Source organism: Gymnoscopelus braueri, assembly GCF_963280865.1.
Source record: "Gymnoscopelus braueri genome assembly, chromosome: 20".
Lineage (NCBI taxonomy): Eukaryota > Metazoa > Chordata > Actinopteri > Myctophiformes > Myctophidae > Gymnoscopelus > Gymnoscopelus braueri.
In genome coordinates, this window is record NC_137622.1 from 14,508,295 (window position 1) to 14,526,674 (window position 18,380).

At 40.6% G+C, this 18,380-nt stretch overlaps 1 protein-coding gene across 3 annotated transcripts; it reads left to right on the plus strand.

The window, feature by feature from the left end:
• Positions 1–2,253: 2,253 nt before the first annotated feature.
• On the plus strand, positions 2,254–18,022 carry kiaa1191 (KIAA1191 ortholog). Of its 3 annotated transcripts, none has more exons than XM_080416400.1 (9): positions 2,254–2,340; positions 4,997–5,097; positions 6,212–6,390; positions 7,135–7,240; positions 7,853–7,980; positions 14,186–14,325; positions 15,436–15,529; positions 15,560–15,653; positions 15,957–18,022. In XM_080416400.1, the coding sequence occupies exons 2-9, from the start codon at positions 5,070–5,072 to the stop codon at positions 16,154–16,156; spliced, it is 969 nt and encodes a 322-aa protein (XP_080272526.1). In that variant the 5' UTR covers positions 2,254–2,340; positions 4,997–5,069; the 3' UTR covers positions 16,157–18,022. The 3 variants fall into 3 exon arrangements, with proteins under 3 accessions (XP_080272526.1, XP_080272528.1, XP_080272527.1); XM_080416402.1 differs by having other exon boundaries at positions 6,220–6,390; XM_080416401.1 differs by lacking the exon at positions 2,254–2,340 and having other exon boundaries at positions 4,957–5,097.
• The last annotated feature ends 358 nt before the right edge of the window (positions 18,023–18,380 follow it).

An 18,380-nucleotide genomic window follows, 5' to 3' on the forward strand; every position in this document is an offset into this window, starting at 1 on the left:
TAATGAAAAAGTGAAAAAACTCAAATTCAAGTATTTTTTTCTCTGAAACTGTAAGAGCTAGAGTTACCAGATTTGGTGGGGAGGTTCATGATTTAGTCCGAAATTATTTAAAAAACACATTACACCAGTCGGCCTCATGGTGGCGCTATAACAGCCCACTTTACGTTTTTGGCCTATAACTTTTGAACCGTAGGTCCTAGAATAAAAATCATTTTCCCCCTAGATTCCTTGGGTCATGACGCAACTCCCCATATAGGCCACGCCCATTTGCGTCAGGATAGATTTTCCGCCATTTTGAATTTTCTTCAAAACACACTTTTAGCTCCTCCTCCCACATATTTGCTCCAAATTTCACAAAAATCAGTACACATAATCTCTGGACCCATGCGATAATCTGGAGTGAAACAGAATTTTGATAGTTCTTGCCGTTCGTCCGTAAATGGCTTCCAAAATTAGAGGGAGGGGCCCGTTTTACAAAAAAGCCCACAAATCACGAACAAAACGTCCAGTCAATCCCAAATTTAAATCACATGGCGAGGGTGGTTTACTCAACAAATCTCCAAAAGCATTTCCACTTTGATCGATAGGGGGCACCACAAATGCTCAAAATGTAACCTTTTGATGCAAAAACCATATGTTGATGTTTCTAGATAAACTGTATTTCGGGCTGCTACTTCTCCCACAGTTTTTTTTGCCCAATTTTGTGCCATATGTCAAAATGACCGGCTTCACCGGGAATCGTGCGCTTGTACTTTGCTAAGAGATTGGTTACATAGTTTAATTGATATTGATTTATTAGTGCATTAAATTTTCCCATCCACTTTAATGGGAAAATGAAAAAATGCCCATTCAAGTATTTTTTTCTCAGAAACTGTAAGGGCTAGAGTTACAAGACTTGCAGGGGAGGTTCATGATTTAGTGCGAAATTATTAAACAAAATTATACACCAGTCGGCCTCATGGTGGCGCTATAACAGCTCCCTTCACGTTTTGGCCTATAACTCTTGAACCGTAGGTCGTAAAATAAAAAAATATTTTCCCCTAGATTCCTTGGGTCATGACGCAGCTCCCCATATAGGCCACGCCCATTTGCGTCAGGATATATTTTCCGCCATTTTGAATTTTCTTCAAAACACACTTATTGCTCCTTTTCCTTCAAATTTTGTCCAAATCTCACACAAATCGGTACACGTGATCTATGGACCCATGCGATAAAGATATCCAAACGGCATTTTGATAGTCCTTACCGTTCGTCCGTAAATGGCTTCCAAAGTTAGCGGGAGGGGCCCGTTTTACAAAAAAAAACACAAATCACGAACGAAACGTCCAGTCAATCCCAAATTTGAATCACATGTCAAGTGTGGTTTACTCAACAAATCCCCCAAAGCATTTCCACTTTGAGCCATAGGGGGCGCCACAACTCTGCAAAACGTAACCGTTTGATGCAAAAACATGATTTTTGGGGGGATCACTCCTCTCAAATTGAAAAGCAGGTGATCTCAGGAGTGACATGACGATGTCATTGGCCCGCTACATTTGTGGGAGGGGCTTATTTATTTTAGTGGGAGGGGCCTATTTCTTCAAATCAAAACGCCATGTATCACGAACACAGGATCCAATCAGCACCAAATTCGAATGGCACGTCACGCGACCTCCGACGGTATTCCTCCAAGCATATTCCTCAAGTCCGGGCGGCGGCAACATGCGACCGGCGACGGCGCAACCACACTTTGCAATTTCCCATAATTGCGACGCGTCTAGTTGACCTTGTATTTGTGAACTGTGGCCTACTTCCATGTACTTCCATGTTCTCTGCAAACTTCTAAATAAAGTATTCAAAAAATAAAATAAAATAAAACAGAGTATTAACTGCACTGCAGGTGTGTTAAATGTTTGTTCGGTAAAAGGAGTCTCCCATGTCTCTCCAGCTCTTTATTAAACAGAAAATGCATTTTCAGTGCTCTCTCCTGATTGGCTTACATTTTGTCACCTACCTGAAAATGTAGCCTACTACTAAAGAGCTGGAGAGACCCCTGTGACCGAACAAACGCTCTGTAGCAATGATTACTATCAGAATATAGTAGGCTACTTTAAACTTTTTAACAACAACAAAAATAATGGCCAAAAAAATCGCTTACCCTACCTTTAAGTAAAAAGAAAAAAAATCCACCACTGAAAATGGCCTGACATTTTGACTAGACAGTCACACCCACCGTCCACTGGAGGTCATTGGTCCTCTATTACTGTTTATTCCGATGAGACCGAGACGACAGAATCTAAAAAAAAAATCACCTGCAACAGCAAGACTGCAAGTGGAGTGGATGCAGGCTGTCCTGTAGTGGTGAGTCGATACTGCGTGTTTATGCGACCTTTTATTATGCGAATCATGTTCACGATTTAACATTACATTATTCAAAAACACATTGATCATGAAACATTATTATAGGCTTAGGCTACTTTAAATAATTCAAGAAAAGCATTGAAGCAACCGACTTGAAAATAATGTAAATGGAGCAATACATAGGCTACTGTAGGACTTAGTTTGATTTTAAATTGTTCGCAGAAGATAAATGCTTTCAGTTAGGCTATCGCTAAATCTCTGCATTATTTCGCAATTATTGCTTTTTTTTTGCAAGTCACACAGTGCGTGTCGTCATGGATGAACTTCAGCCCGGTGTTTGCATTTTCTCTATTTTTTGCCCGTACATCTACATAAACGTTCAGATTTCAAACATAAAGAGCTTACCCCATGGCAACGGATGTTATAATTATGTTCGGGTCCTCAGAAGTACCCGTATATTCCGTATTGTTCAACAAAAAGCTTTTTAATCCGATTGGTGGCCATTTTCTCCGTATTTTCACCATTATGCTTTCAACTACGCGACCTTATTGGTTGGAAGGTGTATTGCATATAACTCTATGAGAAAATGGCCATTGATCTGATTAAAATGCTCTTTATTGAACAATACGGAACATACGGGTACTTCTGCATCCCCGTACATGATTTTAACATCCGTGGCCATGGGGTAAGCACTTTAAATTTGAAAGTTGAACGTTTATGTAGATGTCCGGGCCGTAAATGGAGAAAGTGCAAACACCAGGTTGAAGTTCATCCATGACGGCCGTGACAGACGACCGTAGTGTGCTTGGAGCCCTGACGCACAGAAACAGTAGGCTATCCGCTGTCACTGACAGCTTGTGGGAAGACTGGAAGAGCTGTTTATTTATCTATATACATTAGGCTACACTCCGTACGGTGCACGACTGTCTGTGACGCTTGCCGACAACAACTGAACTAAGCTAGCTAGATCTGTTCTTTTTGGCAAGACTTTTACGTGACTTGTGTCTCACGAAAAAGGACAGAAGCACAGATTTCTTAACATGATGCACCCACCATAAGAGGAGTTGGATATATACTTTTTCGTACCATGGTGTTGAAAAATAGTCAATAGCTAGTTAGTTAGAATTAGTTTATAGAAAATAACCAGCGCGGGACACCGTCATAAGACCATGCGCATAGCAACACCTGGGTGGCTGACCTTAGTCCACTATGAGATGATTAATTAGCTTTCAGCAGTTTCCCTCTCCAAAGTAGTGAAAAGGAAAGGAAAGTAGTGTAATTAGACATGCTGAGTGTGAATAGCCTACTGGGTACCAGAGAACAGGTCTTTCAGGGAGAACTGCACTATGTTGTGGGATAAACTGGGCCCATTCCCCAGTTGGAACCCATTTCTAAGCATGAGTCATGATTATGAACAAATTCAATGAGGTACATTATTAGCATTCACAACATTTAGTTGCATTCAGATGCCCCCACCATTACCGCTACATAATGGTTTCTAAAACAAGAGATGCTGTCAAGCATACAGACAGACATTTGCACAATTTTCATTTCACAGTTTCCCGGGAGAACTGTGAAATAAAAATTGTGCAAATCTTGTCTGTCACTTCACCCAGTTCTCATGTATCACTGTGTAGACATTTAAAGGAATACAGGAAAGGGAAATCTGGGCACCCACATTTCCCTTGTACCCACTCCTCCAAGGTTCCCAGTTTCCACTAGTGCCTAGAATGTTTTGGCGCCCAGCTTTCCTGTTACTATTTAAAGGCTACAGTATGTACGGAGTGAGCAGCCTGCAGATAAAGTTGCAACCATCCCAGGGAGCATAATTAGATATGGAATTACAGCATGTCTTGACAACGTGGTAGTGCAGCTGAAAAGCAGGTCTGCCAGCACGCACAAAACGGCTATAGGGTAATAAGGAAGATGGACTGGAGAACCTCTACACCCAGCGCTGCCTCAATAAATCCCTGAGGATCATTAAAGACCCCACCCACCCCCACAAAAGACTGCTCTCCTCTAAAGTCCAAAAGGGTGAAGGAAGATCCTCAGCTCAAAGCGCACACTAGCAGGCTGAGGAACATTTTTTTCCAGACAGGCCATCAGACTGTTAAATAACAGTGAAAAGTGACTGTGCAATAACTCTCTGTACTTTGCACTATGCATGTCCGGAGCTAATCTCGCAAACCACACCGTTCTCATGTGGTTACCAACTTCCCGAGATCCACATTACTTCACATTACTTAGTGAAGTAATGTGTCTTTGGCACAAGTGCCAAAGACACATTTCTTCTCTTGGACAATAAAGTTTTATTCTCTCTCTCTCTCTCTCCCCCTCTCTCTCTCTCTCTCCCTCTCTCTCTCTCTCGTATTACAGCATGTGATGTGAGTGTGACTAAACACTTCTCTGACATCCAGTAAAGTGATCTCTCCATGCTGGCTCTAGGCATCCAAGCTCCCTCGTTCTATTTCAGAAACAGGCTCAGAGAATGCAGTACTGTAACAGTATTACGCAAACAGAACCTTTGCCGTATTTACCGATAACAGACAGTATGACATCTTATTTAACCCTGCAGTTTAATTGGTATAGCCTATGATATGGTCTTCCCTAGGTTGTGGAGTATAGGCATGACATTGTTGTGCTATTTGGTAAACAGGAATAAGCAGTTTTGGGGTTCAAAGCTGAGAGGACCTTTAACTCCAGTCACCAGTGCCTGATCTGACTGTAAAATGGCCTCCAGAAAGGGAGACATGCCAGGTAACTAATTTTCTATTCTCTTCAATTCATTGTACTCTTCTAGTTAACCACTTGAAGGGGAATTTCACTTTAAAACACTTCTGCGGTAATTTGCATGTCTACTCTTTGTGTGCACCCCAGACAGTTTTTAAGTCGCTTGATTCAATATTAAACATTTGATATTCATTTGATCAGATAGGCCCCCCTCCAATATACAATTTACAATGCAGGTATTTAGCAGATGCTCTTAATCCAGAGCGATTTACAGTAAGCATGGACAACACATGGTAATACATCATATGCATAGAAATAGTAATCTAGGATCATAGGTAAGACAATAACCTATCATCAGTCTAGTAGAATATCCAAAAAAATCTATAATCTGTACATCGAAACTATACACACTATAGGATGCCAGGTCAACAATGACCTGGCATCTGTCTACATAACATGCTATCTATATTACATTTTAGCCTTTGCATAAGCCTATAAGGTCGCCTAGGCTAGGTCAAGTGCTACGGCAAGTGTTATGGGTTAAGGTGGAGTCTGAAGTCTTCAGATTACGGCGTGAGATTTGGAGTGAGTCTGCAGTTGTAATCGCAATGGGAACATAAGCCAATTCAACTTCAAACTCCATGTTAGACTCACTGAAAACATTCTGGTGACTGGTGACATTGACCTTACAATATCAGGACTGCTTTATGCAACATTACATTGTTAAATAAAAAATGAAGGTCTCCCCATTCATTAGAAGGCTTGGGTAATATCACCAGACCCAGGGATGTGTGTTACAAAGACTAACATGGAATTTGAAGTTGAGCGGGCTTAAAGGGGGGCATGTGAATTAAGCAACTTAAAAACTGTGTGGGATGCTCACAAATGCCAGAGTAGACATTAAATGTTTTAAAGTGAAATTCCCCTTTTAGCCCTGTATACGTAATCATACAACGAAAATAAAAAATATTTATTTTTCATTTTGGTACATTTACACCTATAATGTCATGGCCAGAGTATGTACTCCAGGTTGATAGTGGTTAATAGAAGTACTTGATACATTTACTGTAGACATGGTGGTGTCAAAATCTTCACATTCTCCGCCTACTGCACTCATTTGCTCCTGGTTTCCACCACCCAGGGCTGGAGTCTGGAATGCCATCAGGGCTCTTCTCATCTCCGGTTGGAATGAGGCGCACTTTCAGTTATGATGACCACTTAAACGCCCCCTTGCATTCACCACCTTTGGACATGAGTGTCAATCACCTGTGGAGGGACCCTGTCAAACCACGGCGCAGGTTCAACCTACCTAGTACTCAGGTAGGCACACACACACGCACGCACGCACGCACGCACGCACGCACGCACGCACGCACGCACGCACGCACGCACGCACGCACGCACGCACATGCACACACACACACACACACACACACGTATTACTATACTTGTGAGGACAAACATTTGAGGACAGCAATTTTAGGAATGCCATTTTTATTGACTACCTAACTCCTAAACCTAACCTCTGAATGCCTAAACCTAACCGTATCCCCAACCTGAATCTTTTCCTAATAGTAAGCCTAACGGTGTGTTTACACAGGAAACAAAGATTGTGCCGCAATTACATACAACTCAACTGTTGTTCAGTGGAGTAATTTGCATAGGGTTGTTGGGTTATAATATTAAGCCTTTAAATGTCTTAATGGCCTTATATGGATCAAAATGTGCACAGTTGTGGCCGTTCAGTGTTTCCTTCATTAGTAGGCCTATCTTAGTCGGTTACATACTGTAAATGTCGTTTAAACCAGTGAAATTAGTTGCTGCATATGATACATCCATTTCAGGACAGGGGCCCCTTTGATACAAAAACCCACAGGAAAAAAAGTCAAGCTACGCCCCCTGCTGTTGTTAGATGATTTGTTACATTATTTGGAATGTGATCTTGGTGGTGTGCAGGTGGATAGTTTTTCTGAATGTTGGCTAATGTATGGGCCACTTGCTCCTACTCTGTTATGTAAATAGTTTATGAACTACTGCAATAACAGAATTCACTTGTGCGACCAGGAAGAGAACAGTGGTGTGAAGGTGGCGGTTGAGACAACATCAGCAGCTAATTCGCCCCCTGTGGTGAAAGCCAAAGCCACCTCTCTGATGAGCACGCTCATGATCAGTAAGTCACCAAAGCCATTGCACTGACAACACATTAATTCATTGAATCATAGATGATACGTGTTCAAAACAGTACGTGGCAAAGTAACGTTGCTGCCAGTCAAAAACCTTGTATCTTCATATCATCTTTCAGTTTTTTCATAAATGAATTCTGTATTTTATACTTTGTCATATGACAGTGGCACGATAAAGAAAATAGAAAATATAGCCGATCTGCTATTTACGCTATTTTAAATATATATATACATACATACATACATTATTGGCATGCTCAAAATAGGGACGCCAGGATGAAAGTGGTTAAGTCTGTCTGTAGGTTTTTATAAATATTTAACCAAAGAAAAGTACTAACAAGAGCTTGTGACTAAATAATAACTACGCTGGATCCATAGGAACTTATTTTTTCCATTTCCTGAAAGGTTTTGGCCATAAAAGGTTTCTGCCTGTCAGCACTGATGAGACAATGAGTGCTTTGAACCCTAAGTCATATTCTGTTGCATTGCAATGCGTTGTTGGCTTCAGATTCCGATCAGTTCTTTTGGGCAAGCAATATGATGTGATCGATTATAAATTAAGCTTAACCCTATAACCCATTTCTGACTGTTTTCCAAAGGGCAGACCCATGAGAGCCTCCAGAGGTTTGAGCAGCAGGCCAGGCTGACAGAGGCTGCAACTTACTCCCCCCACAAAGGCCTCGCTGCTGAGGAGGTTGACTTCCATCGGCTGGCCGATGACACGCCAGTGAGTATGAGAAGGTGTCACCGGATTAAAAAAATAGTTTCCATACAATTCAAGACTCAATACTATTACCATTTCAATGAGACATTGATTGAAATGTGGTTTGGTGTGAGCTGTGGAGACAAAACAATACAATACGAATACAAAAGTACATAAAGATTCTCCTCCAGCTAAATAAATAAAACGCCAGTGATGGCCCTTCTATGTTACATTTAGTAATGGAAATTGAAATAACCTTCTTACGAGTTCTTAATGTGAGTATTTGTGTGTATGATAAGGTTGTGTTACCTCTGTTATTAGTGTGGTTGCCCTAACAGGGCAACCAGACTATAGTAATCCTCCGGCTTTATTATTTTCCTAGATAAACAATACTTTGAACCGCATCTCCTCCCACAGTTTTTATCCCCCAATGTCGTGCCATATGTCAAAATGACCGTCTTGAGCGGGAATCGTGTGCTTGTATTTTGCTAAGAGATAGTTTAATTGATATTGATTTATAAGTGCATTAAATTTCCCCATCCGCTTTAATGGAAAAGTGAAAAAACTCAAATTCAAGTATTTTTTTCTCAGAAACCGTAAGAGCTAGAGTTACCATATTTGTAGGGGAGGTTCATAATTTAGTCCTTTAAAAATTATCACACCATTCGGCCACATGGTGGCGCTATAACAGCCCCCTTTACGTTTTGGCCTATAACTCTTGAACCGTAGGTCGTAAAATCTAAATTTCTTTTCCCCTGGATTCCTTGGGTCATGACGCATCTCCCCATATAGGCCACGCCCATTTGCGTCAGGATAGATTTTCCGCCATTTTGAATTTTCTTCAAAACACACTTTTAGCTCCTCCTCCCATATATTTTGTCCAAATTTAACAAAAATCGGTACACATGATCTCTGGGCCCATGCGATAAACATATCCAAACGGCATTTTGATAGTCCTTACCGTTCGTCCGTAAATGGCTTCCAAAGTTAGTGGGAGGGGCCCGTTTTACCAAAAATGCTACAAATCACGAACGAAACGTCCGGTCAATCCCAAATTTGAATCACATGTCGAGGGTGGTTTACTCAACGAATCCCCAAAATAATTTCCACTTTGACCCATAGAGGGCGCCACAAATGCCCAAAACGTAACCGTTTTATGAAAAAACATGATTTTTGGGGGATCAATCCTCTCAAAATGAAAAGCAAGTGATCTCAGGAGTGACGTGACAATGTAATTGCCGCAGCCTCCGACGGTATTCCTCCCAGCGTATTACTCGGGTCCCGGCGGCACCGACCCGCGAATCGCGTCGGCGCAACCACACTTTGCAATTGCCCTGAATTGCGACGCGTCTAGTTTTGTCTATCTTTCCGGCCCACAATGTCCCACCCCCTCTGGAGCCAATGGGACAGTGTTATGTAGTCCATTGATTGCTGTCATAGGACCAACTAGGTTCCCTAATGTTTGTCTTCAGCTTTTAGTTTAGTTTAGTTTAGTTTGTTTGGATTGCATATAGCCTACAAATCATCATGTTGATTAAACACTTCAACCTTAGCGTCCTTATTTTGGGCATGTCAATATAGGTGAAACTAGGCCACAAAATAGTGTGTAAAAACAATCAAGGATGAAACACAATAAAGTCTAAGATTTATGTCCATAATGGTCCTGTCACCTTGAATGCGGTAGCTCATTGCCACTGCAATGAATGAATCAAAAAAATATTATTCAGAATAAGGATCAGGATTATGTTTTTATTGCCAGGTATGTATGCACATACAAGGAATTTGTATCTGTGAGGTTGGTGCATTACACTGAAATGTCACTATAGAAACATTAAAATTATTTACAGTAACTACAGTATTTATTTATACCCTATAAAGATGAACAGAAATATCTAGAAATATATACAATATGCAATAAACAAAGTACACAATATAGATTGCAGAGGCTGGTGTAGCAGCATAGGTAGATAAATAAATAATTAAATAAATATTATTGGACATGATTAAAGTTTATCCAAACGGTAGTACCATGTACTCAGTGGTGGAAAAAGTACTCGAATGTTTTACTTAAGTAAAATTATCAACACTGCAATATAGAAGTACTCCGTTAAGTAATTCAAAATTTACTTGAGTAAAAGTACAAAAGTGTTGGTATCAAAATATACTTAAAGTACCAAAAGTAAAAGTACTAACATGTTTGAAAATAGCTCACAACGTGTCGCGATTTTCAAATAGCCTATGTATAAAATAGGGCTGAAGTGGTTAATGTGGTTAATGTATATGTTTCATAATATCATAATTTATATCTGAAAAGTAAAGATGTAGTGGAGTAGAAGTAAAAGTACTGAAAATGGTAAATACTCCAGTAAAGTGAAAAATCATCAAAAGTGTACTCATACAGTACTTAAGTAAATGTACTTAGTTACTTTACACCACTGCATGTACATACATTTCACAATGCAGTTGATAATTCTGTGGTCTCATGCGGAGTGATATAGAAAATGAGATTGGTGAATTATTTGGAGGACTGTGTTATGCTCATAATAAATCGTAAATGGTGCATTTATTTATCCAAAGCGCTTTCCCCCCCCACACATTCATACAACAACGGTACAGCAAACCATGCAAGGCAGCCACCATATATACCTTCTGCCGCCTCCTGACTCACTACCGCCATCGTCTGGTGTTGTTTGATATCAGTTTTGTCCTGCTGGTCGAATCAATAATTTACCTAACATCACCTAATCATTAAAACCAACATGAACTTCTTGTTGCCATAAGTAAAAGACCTTGACCTAAATCTTTGGGCCAAAGTAAATGGGCTGGGATTTAGATTTAGAATCTGTTCTGATGTATGTAATATCACAGCCATTCTAGGGTTAGGATTTAGAATAATAGGCCAATCAGTTCTAGATTAATAATATGATTAATTTTGTTATAAATGGTCTCATTTGTATTAGTAGGCTATTATAAGTATTGGGTATAATACATCAAAATATTTTTATGTGGCTTTGCATGAATATTATTTATTTATTTATTCAGTCTTATTTTATTGTATACACATTTCTATTCAGAATTTATGGAGGTGGAATTTGGTAAACAAATTGCGTAATCGGTCCACTGCTGAGGCAGTTGACAGGCAACGGCAACGCCCTCGACGTACCTCCGATAGGACCAATCACAGGCCTTCTAACAAAACACCAATCGCAGAGCTTCAAACCTAAGGACCAATAACAGGACTTCTAACACAGCAACTTTGTTTTAGTAAGAAGCACCAGTTTGTACGGGTTTGTACAATTTGTGCTTTCGTTAACGGTTTGATTCTGTAAACTTATATAAATATGAATACAATGGAAAAGCGAGTTGGAGCGGAAAGTAAAAGAAATCTAATCATAAAAAGGTATTGTAATGTATTTAATTCTAATCGCATGATTGCCGTTTTTGTCGAGAGCCAGACCCAGGCCACAGGCTGGCTAGCATTAGCACTAAAGCTAACGGTGCTAGTGGATCTAATCTGTGTTGTTGAACTGGTCTTTCTTAGCTGCCTGCCTGCTATAGCTAATCATTATCAATTAGCCTATAGCTACATCTACGTTGCTAACTGTTGGCTAAATAACAACGTTATCTTAACAGCTTAATGACACGTTGTTTAATAATAACGTTGTGGAGGTTGACAGCTATTAAGCTAACCAGTGTTGCCAGATATTGCTAAAGAAAAACAAGGTCTGGGGAAACGAGCCCAAAAGAAGCAACTTAGGCCACATGAGCACTTTTAAACCTATATGCATACAAGCTCACAACACGTCGCGATGCGACGCGTGGTAGATCGGCCTTGTAGATCGGCTATTTAAAAAAAAATCTTGAAATAAAATTGGAATATTTTGAATATTACTAACATTCTAACACCACAAATCTGGTATGCGGGGCTCCCTGGCGCAAACCTTTTAAGATGGGGCTCAGGGACAAATACATATTAATTTGGGGGTCCATGACATGGAAATATAATACTAAGCAACTACACTTTAGAAACAAGCCCCAAAAAAAACGCAACTACCATTATTTACAAGCGACTTTACAGAAAAACAAGACCAAAGTCGCTTATAATAAGCGGACTTGGCAACACCGAGCCTCTGCCTCACCTCAACCTACTACGTTAGTAGGTCAGCTGTTGTTGACAAGCGACAAGGAGCGCCTACTCCCTATTGTGCAAATGGGAGGTGGCTTTTAACAGGTACCCAGCTGTGTGTCACAACATTGTATATAACAACCAAGCATATAAACCAGTGGCTCTCAAATAGGGTTGATCCAGGGACTCTTAAGGGTTCATTGAGGGGGTTCCAAATGAACCCTTTCAAGTCTGTAACTCTTGACAAATTGGTTCCATTTGTATACTGTCAGAGTTAAGGGGGGTTTTAAAGTTTGAGAAGCACTGATCTAAATTGTCTTAGTAGTCATAATAACATTATCAAGCATCTAAACAAACAAACATTATATATAACCAACCTAGCCCTAAAATGGCTGTTATATTACATACATTTCATGTATTCCAAATACACAGCCATAGATCACTCCTATGCCCCATTGCCCTCCCATGGTTGTACTCATCTAATAATGAATTGCTTTCATATCCGTTTGAAAGTTGTGGCAGAAAACGTGTATTTAGTCAAATATCTCCACTTTCCAACGAGTTTCACAGGGACCACCTGTGAGCCCATACATATGGGGCACAGAAATAACCGGTGTCATTGATTACACCGCACCAACCGAACGGACCTGTCGATGGGGCATAGGAGTGATCTATGGCTGTGTATATGGAATACATGAAATGTATGTCATATCACAGCCATTCTAGGGCTATAACCAACGGTCTTAGTTATCATAAAATTAGATGTAACCAATAAACAAACTGTCTTATATCATAACATTAGATATAATCAACGATCCAAACAAGTGTGTCATTAATGATCCATCCAACAAACTCATACTACTGTGAAGAAAAGGGGCTCATTATAACAACACTAAAGGGGAAACCTAACTGCATGCTTCAGAGGTAGAATACGAAATTGTCCTGCATACGGTAAGTAGGATACAGTAGACAAATGTATTATAGCTATGCGTTGGCCTACATTCATGGGCTATGCAGGAGGTTGATTAAGCACAAAGCATTTGGGGGTGGGGGATGTAGGGGCAGCAGGTCCAGCAGCGAGCGATTCCAAAAAGGCCAGCCAGTTGCTGCGTCAGAATAAAGGTCATCATTTAGCACGGTGACCACTGCTCTGAACAGAATGCTGGACCACCAGCCAGATATGATATGAGCTTTGAGAGTGTGCTAGTTGGGGCTGGGAGTTTGCACTCAAACAATGGAGACTAAACATCCCAAAAACCCTACCATGGATCTTTTTGAAACGAGTGTATAAACACAGGTGAGTCTTGCTTGATGTGAGGTAATATTATCTTGGTAGGAGCTGTACAGCTTCTAGGTCTTCCAGAATGTTGACGGGTGGGTTTTGTGTTTTCCAGTCACTCACTGCAGTAAGAAACACACAATTTACACGCCAAGTCTTGCGTGTAAATAATGTTTTCCAGATTGCTTCACAGTGTGTTTGTATGTGATCCATTGTCAAAATATCATATAGAGCAGAAAGCCTTCATTGTTATTGTATAAAATACAACTACATTTGGAGTGCTAGTACTCCTGTACCGATTAGCGCAAGAAAAAAAAAAAACGAAACAAGGAAACATGACTGTGGCAAAACAATCCCTGCTAGTAGCAACTCAAATGTATTGTGCAAATCTAACTTTAGTATGCAGTGACTGGGAAGGACATGGGTCTGGTGCCAGGTCTTGTGCGTTGTTTATTTTGTTACTTTACTTTGCTTATTTGTTTATTCCGATGGGCCACCACAGACACACATATACACCTGTTACCAAACTGCTGATGCATCCCATATTAAACCTGTAGATCTGCTATTTTTTAAATATTTAATAAAAATGAAAAAAATATATATCTTTGAATATGTTCACCTATACCGACATGCCCAAAATAGGGACAACAGGTTGAAAAGTGGTCAATACATTTTATATCTGGGTACTCAGTGGTCTTTGTCTCTTAGCATACAGACAGGACAACTTTGTCAGTCTGTTTTCAATCACGTCCAAAGTTAGGACTCTGCACTGTTGATGGATATTGAGGTTTGTTTATTATTTTTTTGTCTTTTTGTCTATGCAGAGGTTGAGAATGCCAAGCGGGGACTTCAAGGAGGACAGGCTTACGACATCGGCTCAATCCACCCCGTGTGGCACCCCATCCGTCACCCCCTGTGTCACTCCCAGCGCCAGTCCCCGCGCATCACCTTCAGTCACCCGCAGGTGAGCATCGTCACATGCTAAACTGATACATTTGGCTGTCCTAGTTCATCATATATGATCACATTTCATGTTATGTTGAGGCCTGTCACAATTATTACATTGTAGAAAACATTCAGGGCATATTTGCCAGCAATAGCCTATATATGGAGATCCCCATAGATGGAGACAATATACCTGCAAAGTCGTCATAGAGACCTAAACGTGCCATATGTACGGAGTCTGACATCAGCGAACCCTTCCCAGAAACTCCATGTATAGACATAACCATCACGTCCAGGACTGACGTCATGGTCCCATATTTGGACATAACTAACATAGGCAGCTCCATATATAGAGACGTCTGACACTATCTGACATCACCATAGTGATGTCAGGACCGCAAGCCAGCATTATCAGAGAGGCTCAACACCCCTCGGTAGTTCAGTTCCAGCAGCTACTCTTCATCACTAACAGGACGAGAAGCATCAAAGAGAATCCAGTTGGTTAGCACAGCCTAAAGCATATTCTCGAAGTGGCCTTGGATCTGGTTAACGAGTCAGTCGATGATAGTTTCTATATACATAATCGTCTAATCGCAATTATTTGAGATCATCGCAATTATTTTTGCATAATCGTCGTCATAATCGTTTCCATGTAGAAAAATGTTCATATATTTTCAAATATAAAAAAAAACAGAAAAATCTGATCTACAAGCTTACAACGCTCCATATATTTCTGCTATTTTTACAAAATAAAATTAAACAATTATTAAATATGTCAATAATTTCTTTCTATATTTCATAATTTCTCATATCTGCCCTGTGCAATTTCTTCATTACGAAGCCTAAAAGGCAAACAGAAATAAAAATGTTATTCATATGTTCCAATGTTCAATGCCAAACGCAATTAAATCGTTAATCGCAATTATTTGAGTGACAATTAATCGTCAACTTTAATTTGTAATCGTGACAGCCCTAGCTTATGTTTATAGAACATCTTAAATGTAGCTGCTGCTACACGGTCCGGGTGTCACATATCAGCAGAACACTGTATGACTTCACAAGCCTTGTGACACGTGTCTCTGATATTTGCTTTTATGTTTTTTTTTTCCTGTCCTGGCTGGACATCCAGGAGCTGGTTCAACCTGAGTCCTGGATCTGCGCCCTTCCTCACCGTCCCAGAGTTGAGCGGTGCCAACCACGCCATAGATATGGGAGGAAATGAGGGAGGAGGAGGAGGAGGAGGAGGAGGAGGAGGAGGAGGAGGAGGATCAGAGAGGTGGAGCTTATTTGGAACGCGGCCCATGGTGCAGAAGTCCCCCACCGACCCAGGCTGTGAAAGCAGCACAGGTATGTACTCTTTGTTAATCTGCGTTTGTTTCCCCTGCTGTTATTTATTTTTGTAGAAGGGCTTTTGTAGCACTGGCTGTGTTGCCCATAGAGTGTTGGGGGTTCACAAGGTGCAACTTAATGTTGCATGAACACAACGTGCACTAAGGCTGGGGTGGTATGAATTTTGTATTACCGTGGTGAATGTTGTGGCGGTTCAATTTTTATAAAAGAAAATGTAATAAAAAGGTTTTTTGATTTTTGTATTTGCTTTTGCCATATCTATATTTACTGACTCCTCCATCTTCTCATATTCCTTCTCAGGCTTCTCACTGCAATCATACTTTGGCCTGCAGAAGTCCAGCACCATGGAGACTATTAATACTCAGGTCAACCTCAAGGTAGAGGACCCTGCCAACTTCATGCCCCCCAAGATGGGCATGTCAGGCTTGGAAGCCAAGCAGCCTCGGCCACACAAACTCAAACCCCGAGACTTGAATGTTTTGACGCCTTCTGGCTTCTAATATCAACCTGAACACCCCATCCCTCGTACTCTGCCATCCTCCCCCATTTCCATTTTCCTGTTGCCCGGGTAGGCCGACCTGATGTCTCACCTTCCTCTTGTCTCCTCTGCCTCCCAGAGACCTTCCAGAGACGGAGAACTGGACAATCAACAACAGAACTAAGCTCTATTTATACTCCAACCGAACTAAGCTCAATTTATACTCCATTGCATGACAGAGATGCTTCTAATAAGTACTGATAACGTGTGGTGGGTGCGGCCTGGGTGTTGGTTGGTGTCTCTGTATGGCTGACTCAAGCTCTTAAGATTCTGGTCGTGGATCGGCCCGTGAACAACAGGATTTTCATTTTTGTAAGTCTCTGCAGTCTGCATGTAGACCCCAGCGGAACTCAATAATCAAGAAGGGTTTATTTGTCAGGTATTGCAGTGAAATGTTGAACTCATGCTCCGTTGGCCCTGTGTGAGGGATTCATATTATTCTACATACCTTTTGACGAACTCGTCTGACCGTCTTCTTTTCATCACCAAATGAGAGCTTCTTTGACAGTCCCTCCTGTGATTGAAATAATTGCTTAGTTAGGAGACACAGAGAGCAGACCAATCAGTTCTTGTCAGTCACACTGTCGTGTGATGGAGTCGACTATAAATTAGGCATTCATTCCCTCATCCTCTCTACATAGCACAGCTCCAGAACCCAACAACCCCTTTGGTCCAATTAAAGCACAAAGCATTTCTGTGACTGCTTTTGTCAGTTTTGCTTGTGTTTTGAATTTTATTTTTGAAAATATCTTGTAATGGATGCTGTGGCTTGTAATGCCTTGTCAGCGACGAGCCTGAATGGATCAACAGCTAGTTGTCTTGTTTTCATTCAAGTCCTCGCATTAACGTTATATGACAAAACCACCAGTCATTTTGATCCATAGTACTAGATAGGGTGGTACGTTCCTTTGTGTGCGCTAATGTTTTCTTAAAAGAAGGTGTGAGCTTGCAACTGGTTTGCTTGTGGCATTTTCACCACTTGAGTTTGACCTTTTTTATTATTATTTCTTTCAATTTGAAAGAACTTGTTAATTCAATTGTATTTGATATTGACAGGAGGAGAGTAAACTGCTTTTTCTAATCTGAAATTGTTTAATTTTCCAACAGCAAGGTTTCATTTTGCTCTGCTATAAAGCTGCAATCCATAACTTTTTTTATTCATTTTTTTTTTACCAGAGTAACATGTCTAACACAACTGTGGTTGTTGTATTTGGTCTCCCTGCTCTTCTGTTGAGAAATGTACATCCTGTCAGGGAAAACCATTGCTGGTTGACAGGTGATACTGCCTGAAGGTCAAAATAAAATGTCTCCCCTAAGCAAGCAGGTGTGCTCCTATTAACTCAGTGAGACATTTTGGCATTTGCACAGGGGGCCTGGGTTCAAATCCCGGGCAGGACATGAAAGTTACAGATTGCAGCTTTAAACCAATGTTGTTCATGCTAAACTGTAGTAGTAATTTACTGTCTTTGAGCTGTTGACATCCTGGTTCAGTGATGATGTCACTTCTGGAATGTACCATTTCTGCAAGGGTTTTGTGGCGACTGGTGAGAGTAACAGGCAACATTGATACTTTTTTCTGGTACGCAGTAGCATGTTTTTTTTCCCCCATTGTCATGCCACTGTTATGCTTCAAGAATATATTATAAATAGCTAAAGTATTGAAATGAGGCTTTTGAATTTAGCTTTTTGCTTTGTTTTTTACATACCTCTATTCTACAGTCATTGCTATTTGTTCTGCAAAATGTTGATGACTACAGATCCTTACTTGCACAAAGGAGTTTGTCCCACTGACATCTGTAAATAAATCTGACACTATAGAGCAAAGTCATCCTCTGCCTCTTATCTTTATTAGATCCATTTCCAACCTCACTGGAATATCATAGCAATAAAATAGAGAACTTAAATATGGATAACAAGACACTGCTAAGGTATAAAAGTGAGTTGATAACATTTATAAGAAGGGAGTTCTCCTCACTGTAAATGCGTTTAGGAAACAAAATGGTGTGCGTCTCCGTCTCACCTCCTGTGCTGCTGTGAAGGACGGTATTTGGGGCATGTATTGGGAGTCAAGCCAGCTCCAACTACATCAATACCAAAATTGGACACAGGGTGGCAGAGTAAGCTTGATTAACAACAGCAGGTGTAACAAGGTTGATAATTTCAAGCTATCTAAAACATGCCATAAA